Genomic DNA, 19,770 nt, shown 5'->3' on the forward strand with positions numbered 1-19,770 from the left:
ACTACTGAAGACTAGGAAGAAATCCGTAGTTCGGTGGGGTGGTCGTGGTCAAAATAAGGTTATTTTGGAGTCTTATTCAAAGCACAGATCTGTGTTGCAGAGCCTCAGAAAATATCCCTGCTACTAGCCACTTGGTTTCAGGGTCCAAGCCATGCCCGTGCCTGACCTGCTGTGTGGCCAGCAAGGAATCAGAAGCGGAGTTTGTTTGCCTTGGAGAAGGTAGCAGTTTTGTAGATCCTCTTTTTGTATCCCGTCCTGGTCTTGGCCTCTGCCCATTTTATTTTGTGTATACAGCTGAAAACAGCTTGCTGGGACAGCTGTCTGCCGACTCCGAGGAAGCGAGAGAACTCCTGCCTTGGCATCGTGGGGTCGGGCTTACCTTTTATTTATTTGGCACTCTGCTGAGATCACAGCTCTGGGAAGAGGAAGGAAAGCCTGGGTCTTGCGACGCAAGGGTGACGGATAGCCATCAAAGCAGGGCGCTCTGATGTCCCCATCCACATCAGCCAGCGGTGGGCTGTGATGCTGCTCTCCTGGTTGCAAGCGTTGCAGTAAGAGAGGAAGAATAGTGCAGGCTACAAGCTTCCTTCGGTGGCCTGAAACGGCGTGTAATGTCTGGTTGTGCCTGGGTGCAGGAGAAACTTAGAAGTGATGCGTCTAACCTTCCCTCCCACAAGACATACCCAGCCACTTCCTCATACTCCAGACAAAATCCAGCCCTACTTTTAGATGGAAGGCTGGGTCTCCTTTGATCATAGGAACAGAGAGCAGAGCAGGAAGGAGACACCTCTGCAGTGTGCGCTGCCACAGGTCTCTTCTCCCTTTCCCTGTTGAGTTCGCGGTGACGTTTGTTCTCTCTTGGTGCTTTCCTGTCGCCGGACTGCTCTGCTGCAGAATGGAAGAGAGCTCCTTGCTTGATAAGAAGAAATGTATGCCAGTTTGAATGCGATTTTCCTGCTCTTCAGGAAACACAGAAAGGTATTTTGACTTTCACATTGGGGGACCGTGAGGAATTAGGTAACGTGTGCTGGTAGCAAGACTCCTTCCGTGTGTCAGAAGCAGGTGGTGGTCTGACTCATGAGACACCAGGAGTGGTATTGCCTGGTGGGCTTGATGGGCTGGACCTAGCCTGGGTGCCTCTGCTGCCATTGTGAGAGTTTTGTGCCCTGTAAATTCCTCCCTGGAGTTAGAGTTGGTTGGTTGCCTTTTCTAGAGTGAAAGTTGCATGCACTGAAGAGAATTTTCTTTTTTATTCATATTTCAATACATGCTTAATGGCCTTGCAGCAGGAGAGCAGTGTTTGGGCAGCGCTCTTCAGTGTGCGCTTTCCTTTCTCACACCATGCTCCAAGGAGCAGGGGAGGACTCAGCCCTAATTTATCCTGGTACCAGAAAGTTGTGACTTGTTTTGTAGGCAAGTTGTCTGGCTGGTGGAATGAGTAAAGCTTGTTGAAGAGCAGCTCTGGTTTGGCAGATCTGAGCAGCTGTGGCAGATGAGGATCTTCTATGGGGATCTCTGTGGAGGGAGATGAAGAGGGTAGGAGTCAGTCCAGAAACCCTTAAGCGTCGTGCTTTGTTCTCTGCAGCGAAGGAGCTTTTAGTGGAGCTGATCTGGAAGGGCGGATATGTTCAAAAGCAGACGCAACCCCACAAGGGAAGGCAAGTGTTTTAGTTCCCTCGTAAGTACAGGGATAGTTCTGTGCTCTTTTGTGGGGTGAAGCTATCTGAGGTGAAGAGGCAGCAGAGCTTGGCCAGCCCCTGGTTTTATGGGGGCAGTTTGCTCAGGAAGAGATAGGAGCAGTGGAGGAAAACACAAGAGCAGAGAGTGGGAAAGGAAAGGTTTGTTTAGTTCGTTCCCTCTGGAATATGATGAAGATACGAATGTGGAGAATTTCTGTGTGGCTATTTAAGGAGAAAAAAGAAATAACGTCAGAGACCAAGGCAGCGCTGAATGAGAGCATGAGAAATAGTTACTCCTCCTGGCCAGAAAGACTGGGAGAGGCAGCTGGGTGGGGAAGAGAGTTAATGACCTGGAAGTGGGAGCAGGGATTAGCAGCAGCAGTAAAGAGGAGAGAGGAGTTGCTCTGCAGCCTCAAGGGCAGCTTGGAGCCTCGCTGGTGAGATTTGCAGCTCTGGGAGAGGGTGCTCCTTTTCACTGAGCTGCTGTATTACGTGTTTTGCAGATATCTCCATGGGGCTTGTTACTGCAGTACCAGGAGTTCATTATTCAGACAGGCGTTACAGTGTGTTGATGTTGCTTCTGAGGCAGAGAGCTGGATTTTAATAGGGAAGCTGTGTAACAGCAGACAAAGAGAGCAGGTACTGACTTGAGGGATAGGAAGGGAAGAGTCATCTGAGGAGGAGGAGCTGAGAGCAGATCTGTGCTGAGAAAGCTTAGCAAGCGGGGGATGCTCAAGGGACCAGTGAGGCAGAAGGGCTTTCCGAGTGGCGATGCACCCAGCCGCGGTCGGAGTGCCTGCAGAGGTGAGGTCATGCACGGGTAGGAGAGCGGAGGAAGAGCTGGCATGGCTCAGGGTGGCCTGGGAAAGAGGGCCTCTCTACCTGGGAGCCCGGGGTGAAGAGAAATGGCACAGAGCGATCCTGGGGCCTGGGGCTCACTGACTTGTGCAGGCAGGTTCCTATCAAGGAGCAGAGGTGGTGGGAACCAGTGGGGAGGAGGTGCTGTGAAGCCAGGGAGCCTGTGCTTGGGGGAGTTGGCACGAGTAGCCGCTCCACCGCAGCGGGAAAGGTGGGGCTGCCGCACCGCGCTTGGGCAAACAGCTTTGTGCTGTTCTCCGGTCACTTCAGCTCGCACAGCGAAACAGTGTCTGCCGAGCAGCTGGCTTTGCCCTGGTGGTGTGAGCTCTGCCTGTCACAAAGGGGCTGAGCCTGGGCAGGTAGATGTGTGCCTGCAGCCATGTAGTGGGCAGCCGGTGATGACGTCGGGGAAACAGCCCGTGAGGTGGATACCTGTGCATTGAGAGTAAAGCTTTCGATTTTAGCAGTCTGCTGTGTTTTCAGGGATGGAAAGTACAGAGAAGAAAGTGTTAGAAAACTTATAACAAGCTGCTTCTGATTCATGCGGCCAAGGTGAGAGGTGTTGAAGGCAGAAGAACAGCAGGCCTGCCACAGGAAGCACCTCCTGAAAGCAAGTATTCAGCTTGGTGCCGTGACAGTCCACATAGAAGCAATCCGTCCTAAAACCCTCTGAGCACTGCAGCCTAAGAGTATGTCTGGCCTCCCCCATCATCGGATTTTCTCTAGAAAACTTGGTTGTGTGATTTTTGCGGGCGTATGTCTGTTTCTTAAATAACTAGCAGCTAAACCTGGAGCTGTGTTTTGTCTCTCTTCATGCCAGCTGTTGAAGACTGTAGAAGCTAGTGGCAAGGGCTTTTGCAGACCCCTGATGAAGGCAGTGTGGCCACAGTCTGTTACCATGCAGTACACACACCATGCTCTGTGCCTGTGGCATTTCTGGGTTGGTGAGGAGGGCACAGGCATGTCCCATCACCTTGGAGGACCCCTGCGTCCTGCTTCCCTCGGTGTTACCTGTGAAGCTGCCGATGCATCTTTTATTTCTCTCTGTACCGTCTTTTCTCCGTGGTGGCCCAGCATTCAGATTTTGCCCTTCTTCCCTGTGGAAGGAGAGTGATGCAGAGTAGAGGACTAGCCTTCCCAAAAGCATCTGGAAACATCTGAGTGGCTCATGCTGACCTGATGGCCAGATATTCAGGGTGAGGAATGAGATTCTCACCCTTGAAAGGCTGCCAGCAAGGATTCAGCTTGACTGAACTGAGGAGAGACCACTGTTCAGGATAAGTTGCCTCCAATTTGTAGTCCGGGCCTGCTTTGTCTGGGAGACACAGGTGTTTTCATCACAAGCTCATCTTGCGCCCTCCTCTCATCGTGGGACAGTGCTGCTCCATGAAAGGAATCAGATCAAATCTAAACTGAAGAGAGTTCAAATCTTGTTGTCTTCCCTCCACCTTGGTTTGTAGATGGGCTTGAAACAGAACTGCTTAAGATTTCCTTCAAGCAGAGCCAGACCAGATCCAAAATATTTCTGATTTCTGATTTCTGGTTCAAAGTAATGGCTGGACGGAAGGGTTGTCGTGTTGGGTGCTGTTTTTCACAGGAAGTCCTTGCACTTGTGCAGTGTCTCCTTGAAGGCAGCTTTCCCTATTCCTACCTTGCTGCCTCCCTGCGTGCTGCGAGTGCAGTAGCTCTTGCTCTTGCACTGTGCTGCACCTCTTTGGAAACCATCAGGATGAAGTTCAGGGTAAGGACTGCGCAGGGCAAGCTGCAGCTCAGCTGCTCCTCGCAGGAAGAGACTGGCCATATGTCGTTTGGAGGGGGGCTCTGATGAGCTTCTGCACTGCTGGTGCTTTCCCTCGAAATCCCGCTGGTCACTGTTCTGGGAAGGTGTGTGTTTGTACCACTGTGCTGTATATGGCAGCTGGGAGTCTGTGGGGGAAGGAGGGAGTGGCATCCAATGATTTCACCCGTCTCTGCTCCCAATCCATTGTGCTATCCCTGTTACAGAATCACAGAATCACAGAATAGTAGGGGTTGGAAGGGACCTCTGTGGGTCATCTAGTCCAACCCTCCTGCCAGAGCAGGGACACCTACAGCAGGCTGCACAGGACCTTGTCCAGGCAGGTTCACCCTGCAGCTCCATGGCTTCGTGTGCTGGCGGGAAGGAGGTGGCAGAGCTGAGGAAGGGAGCGTTGCTGGGCGAACGCAGCAGGGCCAGAGTAGGCTGAGTGCTGACTCCAGCCGAGCCCTCTTCTGTAGGCTTGCTGGCGGGATGTTGCCCTCTTCCTTATTAATTTTTCCATGAGTTGGGTCAGTGTGGTGTTGAAGGGTCAGTTACCGAGCCATTATGGCCCAAGTGGGACTTGAACCAGCAGAGCTTCAGCAAGGTCAGAACAGAGCTGAGCAAACACTGGCTTGAGTATTTGGTCACCTGCTAAGAAAGTGCCTCTGTAAGTGCTGTTTAACAAGCATGAAGTGGAGAGGATGTCTGCTGGAGGAAAGTGGAGGCAAAGAGTGTGTGTGGCTAAAAGGGGTGATGTGGAAAAAGCAAATCGACAGGAGAAGTCTGGACAGCAGTGAAGCTGAGCCAACGCAGAGATGGAGGGAGCAGCCAGGATAGGATGGGAAAGCCCACACCCTGGCACCTAAGGTTTGGGTATGGCCTGTGTGGTTCATGTACCAGCAGCTCCTGGTCTATGGATGCAGCAGTGATTTTAGTGGTCTTCTGCCTTTCCAGGGCCACCGTGTCTGCTCTGTACTACATGCTGCTTTGCTTTTTCCCAGGTGGTTCCCTGCACAAGCATAAGGAGGCAACTTGCTAGTTTTCAAAACTTGTTTGCTGTATGTTGTGCAGAGTGCTGTGATCGGTGACAGTGGCACACTGAGATTTCTGTTTGGACCACAGAAAGTTCTTATTTCTGCGTTTTTGTGCCAACAAACTCCTGTAACTTGTTGCAAGATGTGGCTTTGCTTTCCATATCCATAGCACCTGGTGTACTGAGAGGCTCCGGTGTCTTTGTGGTACCTCGCAGATAGGAGTAAAACTGATGTTCACTTTGTAGGTATGCTGCAAATGCAACCAACCGGTCTAAAGCCCTGCGGGAGTGGGTGACATACACTGAATTGCAAGTGCAACAGTGAAAAATGTGCCTGGTTTCTTCAGCCCAAGAAGATGCTGACGGTGTCTGATTGCTTGTGAGGCTGGTAGATAAAAGCTTATGAGTTGTTTTACTCTCTTCTCCCCCATCAGGCCCAGCAGCCTCAGCAGCAGCCGCAGCAGCAACAGCAGCAGCAGCAGACAGCTTCAAATAAGCGGCCCAGTAACAGTGCTCCCCCACCAACCCAGCTGAATAAGATTAAGTACTCGGGGGGACCCCAGATTGTGAAGAAGGAGCGCCGACACAGCTCTTCTCGCTTCAATCTGAGCAAAAACCGAGAACTGCAAAAGCTCCCAGCCCTTAAAGGTAAAGAAGCCATGGGGTGGGGGTGACCTGCATGACAAGCTGCACCTTCTCCAGGCAAAGTGCGGTGGTGTAAGGGCTCTTCCCAAAGCCACCCTGCCAGTGTCCTGCTAACCTCCTGTCGGCAGTGTGGCAGGGATGGCTCTGGGAAAGGTGCTTGGCTTGGCAGCAGGTTGAGAATTGGCGGATAGCCTAAAAGAAAAGGAGGATACATGATACGAACTTCAGTGCTTGCCTTCCCATTTGAACTGGTTTAAACCCTCATGCCTGTGTGTACTTAGGATTGGCTCAGATTCTTCAGCAGGTTGTGCAGGGAAGTGGTGAAGTGCAGAGACCTTGGTGCAGACTGCTCTTGGTTCCTACAGCCACCCGTTCCTGGGAGAGGACCAGGCCTCCTCCTCCTCTGTTTCCATTGCAAATTATGGTAGTGCTGTTGAACTTGCCCACATTAGGGCAATTACCCAGCATTAGCAGTTAGTCTACATAATGGTGCTATTAAACATGACTTAAGTGCCGACAAGGAGAAAGCATTCTCAGCAGTCACTCAGCCAGACCCGTTGCTGACATTGCTCGCAGAAACAGGCAGTGCTTTTAGGAAGGGCCACAGCTTTGCGGCTCAGCAGCCGTTCTCCAAGCAAGAGGTGAGTTTGCCTGGTGGGCCTTAGCAGTGCATAGTTTCCAGTGGCAACATAGCAAAAAGAAAATACTGTTAATATAGGGACTCTGCCACCTTGGCCGCTCTCTCCTGGGCTGCACTCTGGGAGGTGGGTTAGGCTACAGCATGCTCTGCCCAGCTCCCTTTGTGACTGTGGGGTGCGGGGCGTGGGTGTCACTGGTATGTAGCGAGTCCCTTTTCCAGTGCACCTTGCACTGGGAAGGCATCAGTGCGTATCAGATCAGAAACCGCTACCATGTTTGAAATTGCCTGATGGGATAGGTGCGCCAGAGGCCTTGCAATCCCTCTGCCTCCACTGTCCCATCTCTGTAGCGGGGATTGCCCCGCCTCTCCCTTTTCCCCCGCCAGCTCAGGGGGGGCTGTGACAGGGGAGGGGGAATGCAGGACAGGGAGCGAACCATGCTGATATCTGGGCAAACCAGGAAGGTGTTCTGCCTATCTCCAAGGACAGGCGTCCCTGCTTTCTCTGACAGATGCTCCTCCACACGAACGAGAAGAGCTTTTCATCCAGAAGCTGCGGCAGTGCTGTGTGCTTTTTGACTTCATCTCTGACCCCCTGAGTGACCTGAAATTCAAGGAGGTGAAGCGAGCAGGTCTCAACGAGATGGTAGAATACATCACACACAACCGTGATGTTGTCACTGAGGCCATCTATCCTGAAGCTGTTATCATGGTAGGGCATGGGGCCGCTACGTGATTGTGTGCCAGAGCAACAGGGACTGTTCAGAAGCACGAGGGGGAGGAGGGGATAGGCATTTCTCAGAGAAGAGTATGACCCCACTCCTACCCATTCCTTGTTACCTGCCAACCCCCAGAATGAGAAGGGGTGGGGGGAGAGGTGGGAGCTCTCGTCTCTGGCAGCGACTGCACTTGTGGAGTTCATATGCAGACTGTGACCCCACAGCCTCTAGGCACGGGTCTGTTTGTGGGCACAGCTATGGCAAATCACGGTGTGTTGCTGTGAGTGAAGGCTTTGCTACGGGGGAGGGGGGGCATCATGGGGTGTGGGGATGTCACTTATATGCCTTTTCACTCACCTCAGTTTTCAGTGAACCTCTTCCGGACGCTCCCACCGTCATCCAATCCCACAGGCGCGGAGTTTGACCCTGAGGAAGATGAGCCTACATTAGAGGCTGCCTGGCCGCACCTTCAGGTGAGGAGGAGTGAGGGATCTGGATCTGGTGAATTTATTTCCAGGAAGTTGAGCGTCCGTGTAGTGCTGGAGCCTGCCAGCCCTGCCGCTGGCTGCTTCCCCAGCCTGTGAGGGTTGCTGGTGTGGGGACCGGGAGAGACCAGGCGTGCCACCCGTGGGTCAGAGGTGGCTTGTAGGCAGTGCAGGCAGCAGAGGTGTCCTGGGAACAGGCTGATGGCTGTGTGCAACCTTCACCTGCAGATGGCTGTAGTCCCACGCGGCCCTGAGGTAGGCTGGGAGCGAACACTTCACTGGGAGTGAGGGAGTTGTGCCGTATTGCCTATGTAAGAAGCAGTTCCCAGCAGTGTTAATATCCCTCCCGAAGGCTCAAGAGCCCTAATCCTCTGAGCTTTAGCAGCATTGGAGACAGCACCCCTGTCTACTTCAGCGGTCCTCTCCTTGCTCCCAGGGAGGCACATGGAGGAAGAGGACTGCTTGGCGCCAAAGCAAAGTCTGTGCTGGCACCTGCTAACGTGTCTCCTGTATGCTGGGTGTAGTTCAGTTGCCTTCACTGGGAGCAAATGTTTGATCAGAAAAGACAGGGAACTGGAGGGGAAGAAGAGAGGAAGGGAGCCAAGGATCTCTTCGTTAGGCTGTGTGTCCTGGGAAATAGACTTTAAGACAAACTAGGTGAAAGGGTTGTGAAAGCAACAGTGAGCGTGATTTAGCAGAGCTCAGCAGTGGAAGGCAGGAGGTAAGCTTACGGGGGCCTCCCCAGGCACTTGCACAGGGACGTGTTGTCAAGCAGGCAAAGTCAGAACCAGAGCCAGGCACTGCAGAATGAAGCAGAAAATACAGAGAGGAAATAAGGTGCAGTTCCGCAGCAGCGGTTAATCACTTACTGCTGCAGTTGACATGGGGATGTGAGCATCGATAGAAATGGTGTGTCCTCAGCACCAGAGTGCGGTGAATGGCAGGAAGCATGTGTTTCTCAGTCAGCAGCAGCCAGTGTGGATTTGTGGCAAGGCTGTGCTGAGTTCCTTGGTCATCACTTCATTTTTCTCTGTGCTGCTGTCCTTGGCAGCTGGGCCCTACCTGTGGATGGGTGGCCCCATAGCTCCTTCAACTCCAGAGTCAGACCTTTGGGATGCAGTGCTCTTGTTTGGCCAAGTGACCCCTCAGAAGCGCTCAACAGGGTCAGCCCTGGAATGGAATCATCCCTCTAGGAGGACAGCAGGACCAGAAACTGCTGTTTCAGCGCTGACAGCCTTCTTAAAGCAAGCTGCCCTTTGCTGAAGCGGGACATAGCATGCAGCTCGCATGGCTTAGCAGGGCCAAGCCAATCTGGAGTCAGTCCCCAGGAGGCAGAGGACATGATGTGTTTTCCTGGGGTCCATTTAATTTCTCTGCTTTTCTGTTCTTCCTTGGTGTGTCTCAGGGGCTTCCAATGAAGCCGGAGCCTTTGCCACCTCCTCTGGAGGTTTCTGTTCTCTGTGAAGACGTGGGCTGAAGGAGGGAGAAGAGTTTCCCATGCCTAGTGTCTTCATCTGAGTAGGTGGCTGTTGTCTTTGATGGGACCTGAGGTGATGAGATCTCATGCACACTTGGGCAGCTGTGTGCCATGGGCCCCTTGCCCATCAGAGCAAGGGCAGTGGAGTTGGGAAAACACAGGTTCCTGTGTTTTCTGTGCTCCTGTTCAGGCTTCCCAGCCTTTCCCCGAATCCTTAAGGAGCAGGGAAACATTTAAAATCTGGAGTGAACACTGGTGAGAGGATGAGGGGGATTTCTAAGCGATCTTTCTTTCTCCCCTCATAGCTGGTGTATGAGTTCTTCCTCCGGTTCCTGGAATCGCCTGACTTTCAACCAAACGTAGCCAAGAAATACATTGACCAGAAGTTTGTACTGTCTGTAAGTAATCGATACCCCTGCCACTGTGCACCACCTTTATGAAAGACATGGAGCAGATTTTGGTCAGGGTGTTCTGCAAACAGTCTAGCTTTGTCAGCAGGTACTTGATGATGTGGGTTTTCTTTTTTCCTTTGTCTAGTCTTGAACGAGCAGCCAGAATTCTCTGTGCAGGGCAAGAGTGTGTGTGAGCTGTAGTCCCTGGAACTCATCACTCATTGTGCAGGCGGAGAGGGGCACTGGAAGCCTTGCAGGTGAAATCGAGGGACACGTAGTTTTGTAGAGTGTGCAGGCCATCACTGTTCTGAAGAAGAAAGAAGTGCTGATGGTTCCAGCTTGTGACTAGGAGGCTGCATGTTTCACGGAAGCGACTGCTGTGCGCAGGGTGATGAGGGCATCACTCAACTGAAAGAGCCACTTTTGCAGAGCAGGAGCAGTGCCCAGTGTTGCTGGTAGCTTTGTCCAGACATGCAGTATGCAGACACTGACTGAATTTCTCTCCCCACAGCTGCTGGATCTCTTTGACAGTGAAGACCCCAGAGAACGAGACTTCCTGAAGACTATTCTGCACAGGATCTATGGGAAGTTCCTGGGTCTGCGAGCGTACGTGAGGCGGCAGATCAACAATATATTTTACAGGTGAGATGTTTTCGTGCCACTGGCCGAGTGAGTGGGTGGGACAATCCAGTGAGGTAAATTTGGGGCACTAGGCTGTGATTCTCTCCAATCGAGACAGTGATTTGCTAAGTAAGTCAGTTATGTCACACTGCTTTGGTGGGGATTGCATTCACCTGTGCTTAAGAGCAGTGAGGATATGAGAGCGCCTTCTTCAGTGCATATGGCAAATGTTAGGACCTGTGAGCTTTAGCTGATCCAGGGGCCGTGAATTTATTTGCTTCTGTCTCTTACACCTTACCCTGTTGTCCTGGAGTTCTGTTATTTGCTAGGAAACTCCCCATCTCCAGTGTTTTTCCTTCCATTTGCTTATCAAACAGTAGGCGGCGTTTGGCAAAGACCTCTCATTCTTCTTTTCTCTTTAGGTTCATCTACGAAACAGAGCATCACAACGGGATTGCAGAGCTGCTGGAGATCCTGGGAAGGTAAGGGCACTTTTGGAAGTCCCAGAGGGCCCATGGTCAGTGAGACTTCCCAGCCCAGCGTGCTGCCTAAGCTGTCAGTGCCTTCCTTCAGCAGTTCTTGCAGGAGCCACCTCTTCCAGAGGATCTCAGTCTGATGAAGCACAGAGTGAAAGTACTCTCCAGCCTACCAACAGACACAGTGGTAGCCTTCTCCTCTCCAGATTTGTGTGCTTTTCTTTCAAGTTTGAGTCCAGTCACATTTGCTGTCTTGCCTCAGTAGACAGTAAAAGAGTTCCTCATGGCCCTGAGAAGCCTTAGCAGTGGGCAGCCTTCTCCATGGCTTCAGCTGCCCTTCTGTTTGCAGCTCTCTCCTATGCCACCATCCTCCTGTTCTGTAAAGTACAAGTCTCAAGGACTGGGCTGTCTCTGTGCTCGCCTTCCCCAGAGGTTCTGCTGAAGTGTGTGTGGGCTCAGCCTGGCACAGGACAGAGTAGAGCCCAGGCCCCGTCAGAGGTGCTTCCCAGCCGTGCTTGCTGAGGAAATACTCTCGCTTGAGCATGGCGTGCAGGTTGGGCCCTAGGGACCATGCTTCTTGTAGTGGGTGCTTTCTCAAGTGACTAGTAAGAGCTAGGGCAAGCCACTGATTCTTGTGAGGTGAGAGATACTGTATTTCTGCTGGGTAAAGATGTTAATGAGACTCTTATTTCTTCTCAGCATAATCAATGGGTTTGCTTTGCCTCTGAAGGAAGAGCACAAGATGTTCCTGATCAGAGTCTTGTTACCACTGCACAAGGTGAAATCTCTCAGTGTCTACCACCCCCAGGTGAGAAGTGGTGTAGTTCCCAGGGCAGACAGCGATTCTTGTAATTGCCGTTGTTCAGACTTGCTTATAGTTAGTCACAGGGCTGCATTACTGTGTTGGACAAAGTTCTTGCTGTGAGATGTTTTGGGCTCTGCACTAGTCCCTTACTGTGGCAGATTGTCCCAGCTTTGCGGTGCCTGAGCCTGTATGTATTCGTGTGTGGTTTTTGCCACTGCCTGGTAGGAGGGTATCCTGCCGTTTCCTGCTGACCTAATGCTGTGGCCTGCTTTGCCTTTCTGTACTGGAAGTTTGTGAAATATTGGGGCCCTGCTGAAACCAGAGGGGTAAAATTCCGAGCCGCAGTCATCAGCCGGTGCGTGTGGTGTGTCAGCTGTTAGTCACTGCTGAGATATGTGGAGAAATCAGTGTGCTGGGCTGCTAGGCTGGTATAGAGATTAATTTCTTGCAATTTAGAAAACGGAAGAGTGGAGAAGATCAGAACTTGGGCTAGGAAGTGGAAAAAGCATGGGTACTGAGCAGTGATGTCTGTTCTCCCAGCCTTGTTTGTATGGGGCAGGGCTTTGTGATAGTCAGGTTTGTTCCTTCCCATGTGTGCAGCTGTGCTTGTATTTGAATGCATCAGCTGTGGACTGCTCTAGGTGGCTCAGATTTTATCCTTTATGCTGCATGAACATGCTGAGCTCAGGCCTGCTTGGTCATAGAGCCTTTGCTTGCTGTCAGAAGAACCAGATTCATTTGGAGCTGCAGCTGCCTGCTCGTCACAGACACTGGGGAGGGTGTAATGTGACTTCCAGCCTAGGGTGGTGGTGGCACTTGAATCTCAGGTACACTTGAGGAAGCTCTAATTATTCCACGTCTCTTTTCCTACAGTTGGCATACTGTGTTGTACAGTTCTTGGAGAAAGACAGCAGCTTGACAGAGCCGGTGAGTAACCTTGCTTAACCTCTGTGTGTCAGTCAAGTCCCAAAAGGCTTCACGTCTTGCTTAGAGTACAGCAAGGGTGAAAAAAGGCTAAAGAGATTGGGAGTCAGCTGGATTGTTTACTGGGTTTGCCTGGTACCCTGTGGGCAGAAGGGGCTGTGCTGCTCATGTGCAAGCCTTTAGCATTCTCTCCTGAAAGCTTCAGGAGGCCGAGCTGTAATCTTCCTTTGTGCTTCGGATCTTGGTGTAGCAGAAGGAACACGATACCAATCTGTCCTTTCAGGGCAGAGCTTTCAGCTTGTGGCAGATGCTGCAGAGACAAAACACATGGCCATCTGGTATGTGATGGAACCAGCGTGAGCTCGTGGGGACCCTGAAATAGTAAGAGTTCACTCCAGACTGCCAGAGTTGGCTGAAAAACTGTGAGGATGAGGTTAGGAACCTGGGACACAAAGGTCTACTTAGGCAAGCCGTTGTTCCTTGGTGAAAGTGTTCTCCTTCCTGCTCTAGCATCAGTTTGCTACCTCCATACACTAAGTCACATTTTAGACGCATTTGCCTTCAGGATGTAGTGCTGGGAAACACCGGGTTCTAAAACATGTGAGCAGCGTAGATGGGGGCCTCACATATTGCAGTTACTGGGTGCGCAGACCTGCAGTGTTAACCAGGCTATATGCTGGCTTGGCAGAGGGTGCAAGCAGGAGACAAGTGTTTCTCCACCCACTGCAGGCCAGGAAATGTCTTCTACAGAGCTGAGCTTCACAGCCTCAAAACAGCAGATGGCCAAAGAACGCGTGCTTGTGTCACTGTAGCAGGGAGCACCAGAAAGTGTGAGCATTTTAATGAGTAATGCTGGCTGAGGTCGTTCTGTTCTCCGGCTGAAATGTGTGCGTTCATGGTGAGCCTGACTGTGCTCAGTGGAAGCTGGTCAGCTGTTGTCAGCTTTCTGGCTCCTCAGCTCTGACACCAGCAGGGCTTGAAGCAGACCTCCCAGCTTTCCCATTAAATGTGGGTCCTCCATTTCCTGTGTTCCCAAAAGCCTGCTCTGAAACAAACTGCGCAAAGTACCTTCCTGATCGTGCTGAGTACTTCCTGTGGCTGACGTCCAGCCCAACAGCCTCCTGCCAAAGCACTTACTGTAGGATGGGGGAGAAGAGAGAAATAGAAATCTGTCGATATTTCCAGGATTCATTTTGCAGCTTATTCAAATAGTAAAGCTTCATAGCTCGTCACTGCTTACTGGGTAATGGATTAGTGGCCCCTGGATTAGAGACCCAGGTCTGGTTTGGTGCTTGTGGAAAGCAGTGAGAAGACCCGATTTCGTTACCTTCAATGGGTATTACATTTGGTCTCAACCATGCATGCCAAGGCCGCATTGCCACTGATGGTGTCCTGCTGAAGTATCCTGCTTGTGAAGGTTTTGAATAGACTCGTGAGATGACTGGGGTTATTGAAGTCCTGAAGAATTAGAGGGCTTATGCATCAGCAAGGCTCTGAAAGCACTAGGAGATGTTGCCACCAGTGCTGGAAGGAGGCCAGATCACTCACTAGGTCCACACTTGCTTAGAGTGGGCCTCCCAGAAGCTTGCTCAGCAAGGCTTGACGTGGTAGCTCTTGCGTTAACAGCAGTCTGAATGACTGCCAGGTGAGCAAGGCCTCAGATGTGCTCAGTAAAAGCAAAGACAGACTTGACACACCTCGCACCGCCTTAGCTGTAGGAGAAATTATGTCTGAGTCACTCAAGCTAACTCTTGCCTGAGTGGCCGGCCTGAGTGATGACAAACACCGAGGATACCAAACCGTTGGCTTCTCAAACCTTGAGTTGCTGGAAACATAGTGCTCAGATGTTTCTAATGTTGATGTTGCCCACTGCTGTCCCTCTGCTGCTGTGAACTTCCTCATGAATGCTGGCTTCAGGGTCAGGTTGTTAAAGTACACAGAGTTTGAAAGATTGACTCCTACCACCAGTTGTGTGTGAATCTAGTGTCCACAGTTAGCATTTCTGTAAATGCCATACCAATGGCTCCAACAGAGTGACGATCTGCAGGATGTTGGATCCTGCCTTTGACTATGTCTAGAAGCAGATGTAGGGAAGGAAGCAATATTTATAAATAAAATCAAGTGGCATATAGCCCTTCCCCTAGTATATTCTTCCGGTATCTTGTAAGCAATAGTTTGCTCAGCCGGAAGTTGCATCTGCATTGTCATATTTAATTAGATGTAACCTCCATAAACTTGTCTGCTCCCTTCTGGAGCCTGTTTGGACTTTGAGTCTCTACAAACTCTTGCAAGAATGAGCTCCGTAATCAAATTAATTTTGTGTGGAGTGGTACTTCCTTTTACTTGTCCCAAACCCATCGATTGCATTATTTATTGGGTGCTCCCCAGCGTTCAAGCTCTGCGGTGCATTGAATAATGATGCCTCGGTGACCTTTTCCATAGCAGTTCCAATGTTATTAGTTGATATTCCATGGTTGCTCTGCCAGCCGCTGCCCACTCTGGTTTGAGCCTTCTGTGTTAAGCAGTGTTTGGGAAGAATAGTGGTTCTAAGTTTTGTGCTTGTAGTACAGAATCGTAGCAGCCTGGGCAGTGTTGCTGTCTTGTGTGTAACTTGGCAGAGTTTGGGCTTTCCTCTGCTTTCTTCACTAGTAACCCACCCTGACTTTCTGAGAAAGTCTCTTCTGTTACTGCCTCCCTTCTGCTGTTGTGACCAGACCCTTAAAAATTTATTTCACAGCAGGTGTTAACTTTCAGCCTCTAACATTGTCTTTGTACGCTCCCTACTCAGGTGATTGTGGGCTTGCTGAAGTTCTGGCCGAAAACTCACAGTCCCAAGGAGGTGATGTTTCTAAATGAGCTGGAGGAGATCCTGGACGTGATTGAGCCATCTGAGTTTGTGAAGGTTATGGAGCCCTTGTTCAGGCAGTTGGCCAAGTGTGTCTCCAGCCCACACTTCCAGGTGGGTTGCAGCTCAGGGAGGGTATAGGGCAATGGCTTGTAAGGGTGACACCACAGCTTTTGGACTTGTCTTTGTGGATCAGTGGCACGTGGAGGTGTGACCAGGGTGAGTGCTGGGGTGGCATGTCATGGAAGGCGGTGAGAATCCTCACCACAATCACAGAGCAAATTCATCCAAAGAGAAAACAAAGTGGATTGGTGGAGTCCCTCCAGCTGCACTGTGCTATTCAGCACCATGTATTGCAGCAGGCTGGAGCGGGAGCAGAAGTGCTCTGCCACCTCCTGTTTTGACTAACGAACGTAGAGGAGATCCATCCAGTGTCACCCCGTTGCAGTAAAACCAAGGTATTCGAGGGAGGCCAACCAAAGAGACAGTGTGCAGAGATGGTGGTTTGTATTATTCTGGGCAAAGAGAGAGGTATCCTGAAGAAGTGCAAGAGTCTGCTTCTTCCTTGTTCCCACTGAAGGGAAGCCGGCTGTAGTACCAGGCTAAAACAGTCTCTGTGTCTGGTCGTCTTACGGTTTAAAATGTCTGGGGTTGTAGGACCTGGTAGTAGCTCCTAGCAGGTGTTCTTGGCTCACTGGTTTAGGTTGTCGTGAAGAGTGCCCAGGAAGAAGTTGGCTTGTGGGTGAAACATGTGGCTGACCCAGGTACGGGTTGGGTGTTAAACAGTGACACAGCCCTCCCAGAGTGAGTGTGACTGCACAGTAAGGCCGACTGGCTTCAGTCTGTCTTTTGGTACAGAGAGGCACAAAGTCATGTGTTCACAAGCCAAAAATTAGGTCAGTCTAGGTCACGTGTGTATGTAAAAGATCACTGTTTCCTGGAAGGGACTTGAGGAGCCTGATGGAAACCAGCTGGACATGGATTACTGGTGCAGTGATGGGAACCAAAGGACTAACACGATCTTTGGGTGTGGAAGGAGCTACCGCAGGGAACTAAGAAGCTTGAATAAACTATGGCAAAGGCTGGAGGAGAGGCGTCCTCATCTGCTGCCAACTGTTTGAAAAGCAAGACTGAAAAAGCTGGAGAAGGTGCGAACACTTTACAGCCTAAGAAAATTAACCCCAAAGGTGTCCTATATAGTCAGGTTGAACAGTCTTTATGTCTGCAGCTTGTCTGAGAGCAAAAATAGGAACTGACTTCTTGGTAAGTCTGAACACCTTGGTGGGGGAAAATTTTCTCTGAGTGGATTGTGTGTTCATCTAGCAGGCAAAGGCTTAACAAGATCTAATAGCTGGAAACCAAAGCTAGGTAAGTGAACACGAGCTGAGTTTCACTTCGTTTACTCATGTGGAACAATACATTAAGGGGATATAGTGAGCTCTCCGTCATCTGAAATACAAAACTGAGACCACATTTCTCTCTTCCTAGGTTTTTAAGCCATTGTCAAGCTAGCATTAAATGGAGAAATTAGCCTGATGATCTGCTTTGCCCAGATTTGTGGTTAAATATGAAGAATTGTGATTGACTCTACCGCTATATGAAAACTTGTTAGACTTGTTTGTCTTGTTAGAGCAGGATGGCTGCCCCAAGATTTTCCATATTTTCACCCTTACTAAAGCAGGGGGATGATTTTTGGGCCTGGTGACTGAAGAGTGCTCCAAAGCCCAGAGAGACTGTTGTGGGGAAGGCCAGGGAAGAATGGAAGGAATGGAGCTTTACAGAGGACAGTCTGAGGAGACGAAGGAGGCTTGGAGCTAATCTGAGCTGGGACCTGGAGTGGATGACGTTACTGTCCTCAAGTGTTGCGTAAAGGATGTAGGAGTCACCAGTGTATCGACAGTAGGCTGGCCTAGTCAAGAATGTGAGGTTTTCCCCAGGAAGATGAGAAGTGTCTGGCAGAGGCTAAGGCAAAGAAGGCTGGGCAGCAGGGATGAATGGCTTTGTAGAAGTTGGCGAAGGTCAGCCCTGCTGCCCACGCTGTGGGGAAGCAGTTGCTCCTCAGCTGGCTGGTGGCAAGCTCTGGTCTCGGCACCGCACAGTTTCCCTGTGCACCACAGGTGTTACTGGAAGGAGCCTCTCCAAGGATGGCTTTCTCTCCCACTGCAGGTGGCAGAGCGAGCACTGTACTATTGGAACAACGAATATATCATGAGCCTGATCAGCGATAACGCAGCCAAAATTCTCCCGATCATGTTTCCAGCGCTCTACAAGAACTCCAAGAGTCACTGGAACAAGTAGGTCTTTCCGCATGCCCTGGCACTGGCTGTGCATGCAAGATTGCTTGACCTACTAGCAATCTTTGGGCATGCTGCTACAGTGCGATGACGCGTGGCGCTCGGTGACACCGGGTGCTGAGCCAGAGGGGTTGTTAGTATCAGCATGGACAAGTGCCACAGCAGACCACAGTGGCCTGCTTTTGCAAGAGGTCAGGTGCCTGCAATGACCTATCTTGGGACCATTGAGTCTACCCAGAGTTTGATACCTGCATATCGCTGATGCTGCTGGTCTCTTGGAGGTGTGCAGTAGGTTTTCTGGTCGACTTCTGGCTGCTTGTTAACTAACAATCACCAATATGCTCTCCGTGACCAGGGACCTTGGCTAGTGCAGTGCCTGACTCTTTGAGTATAGGAAGAACAGAGAAAGCAGAACTGACCTCTGTGTCTGATTCCTTGATATTAATCTGTTTTATCATTCTCCCGTGAATTTCCTTTCTTCTGACTGCTTCTTCAGTTGATTTCTTACCTGGTTAATTCAAGTTGTAAAATTCACTTCCTTGTAATGAATTAGCTAAAAATACTCAGTCCACAGTATTCCAGCAAAAACTACAAGACAACAAAAAAAAAAGTCATCTTCCTCTATTCTAGAGGATGGAAGAAAGCAAAATAACTAATTCTAGGGAGGCTGGGCGAGTCCATGGCTTAGGAGTATACTGTGGTAGCAAAGACAGGGTTGTGAGGTGGAACTTGTTAGCAGAGAGCTCACCTGCTGTTCAGCTGCTTCCTTCTCTTCGCAGTATCGGGAAGCATGAACTTGAGCCACCAGTCAAGGGTGCTTTAAAGACCAGGGTAGACACAGACGCATGCAAACACACAGATACACATGCATGTGTGTGCCAACAGGCACATGCATGTGGAGATGGGCACATACATGTGTGTGCACACACGCATGTTGTGTGTGCACATATGCATGTGTGCATGGAGACAGATGGACACAGAAACACTCTCACTCAGTGTTACTGCCCCTCCTGATCAGAGTTCAGAAAAGGACTTTATGTTCTTGTCTAAAACTCTTCACCAGTTCCGTTTCCTTCTTGCACCAGTCAAGATTCATGATTCTGCTGTTTCTGTCTTTGCTTCTCGTCTCCTCCCCAGGGGTATGGCAGAAGAAGTCCTGAAGCTGTTTTCCTGTCGTTTGTCCTTGTCTTTGTTTTAGCACTAGCCACATCTTCTCAGGGCAGGTGGAGTACCTTAGATTCTGCTCTTCCTTCCCATAGATCTGTCTACTCCAACACTTTGTCCGACAGCCTGCGTAAGTCCAGAAGGGCTGTAGCTCTCTTCCTTATTCCAGCTGTAGAGCTGGTGAGGCATAGAGCTCAATCTACCGAGTTTCTCATCTTTTGCCTCTGGGTCAGGTGTTTCAGAGAGAGCTTCCATGCTTCTTTTTATTCCCCGGGAGAGACCTTGTCCCAGAGAGACCTCGCAACCTATCCATAAATTGCTTACATGAAGTCGGCTTTTCTTCTGTGGTGTTCTTCATGCTGGTTCCCATCTCTATGGGGCTGTTGAATGTCTGTGTTTTGGGCAGCTCAGTGACAAAGCTCATGCGTGAATACCGGGCAGCCCAAAAAAGTCATTGTGTATATGTGAGGGGAACTGTGGGAGGCACTAAAGCTAGATTGGGTAAAGCCCCTGTGAGAACAGCCCTGAAGGTCCCTGGCATCCTGCCTTTCCAGTTTCTAACTAAAAGAAATAAATGCGTGAATGCATATTTTTGCACTGCTTAGTCTGACCACAGTAGAGCAGACCTATCCCGGTAGTCTTCTCTTTCTTCTCCGTCTCTTTCTCTCTGTGCAATACACAGAATCACACAGAATAGTAGGGGTTGGAAGGGACCTCTGTGAGTCATCTAGTCCAACCCTCCTGCCGAAGCAGGGTCACCTACAGCAAGCTGCACAGGACCTTGTCCAGGCAGGTCTTGAATATCTCCAGAGAAGGAGACTCCACAACCTCCCTGGGCAGCCTGTTCCAGTGCTCCGTCACCCTCAGAGGGAAGAAGTTCCTCCTCATGTTCAGACGGAACTTCCTGTGCCTCAGTTTGTGCCCATTGCCCCTTGT

At 50.6% G+C, this 19,770-nt stretch overlaps 1 protein-coding gene across 3 annotated transcripts in view; it reads left to right on the plus strand.

Moving 5' to 3' along the window:
* PPP2R5D (protein phosphatase 2 regulatory subunit B'delta) overlaps window positions 1–19,770 on the plus strand; it is a 31,892-nt gene that overhangs the window by 1,906 nt on the left and 10,216 nt on the right. For 2 of the 3 annotated variants that reach the window (XM_075413253.1, XM_075413254.1), the window contains exons 3-12: window positions 5,785–5,998; window positions 7,145–7,344; window positions 7,714–7,824; window positions 9,619–9,711; window positions 10,217–10,347; window positions 10,749–10,808; window positions 11,502–11,610; window positions 12,481–12,534; window positions 15,320–15,490; window positions 17,543–17,670. In XM_075413253.1, the coding sequence (XP_075269368.1) occupies window positions 5,785–5,998; window positions 7,145–7,344; window positions 7,714–7,824; window positions 9,619–9,711; window positions 10,217–10,347; window positions 10,749–10,808; window positions 11,502–11,610; window positions 12,481–12,534; window positions 15,320–15,490; window positions 17,543–17,670 (1,271 nt within the window). The remainder of the gene's footprint in view (window positions 1–5,784; window positions 5,999–7,144; window positions 7,345–7,713; window positions 7,825–9,618; window positions 9,712–10,216; window positions 10,348–10,748; window positions 10,809–11,501; window positions 11,611–12,480; window positions 12,535–15,319; window positions 15,491–17,542; window positions 17,671–19,770) is intronic. The other variant, XM_075413255.1, reaches the window with a different exon arrangement.

This window comes from Opisthocomus hoazin, chromosome 2, assembly GCF_030867145.1.
Source record: "Opisthocomus hoazin isolate bOpiHoa1 chromosome 2, bOpiHoa1.hap1, whole genome shotgun sequence".
Lineage (NCBI taxonomy): Eukaryota > Metazoa > Chordata > Aves > Opisthocomiformes > Opisthocomidae > Opisthocomus > Opisthocomus hoazin.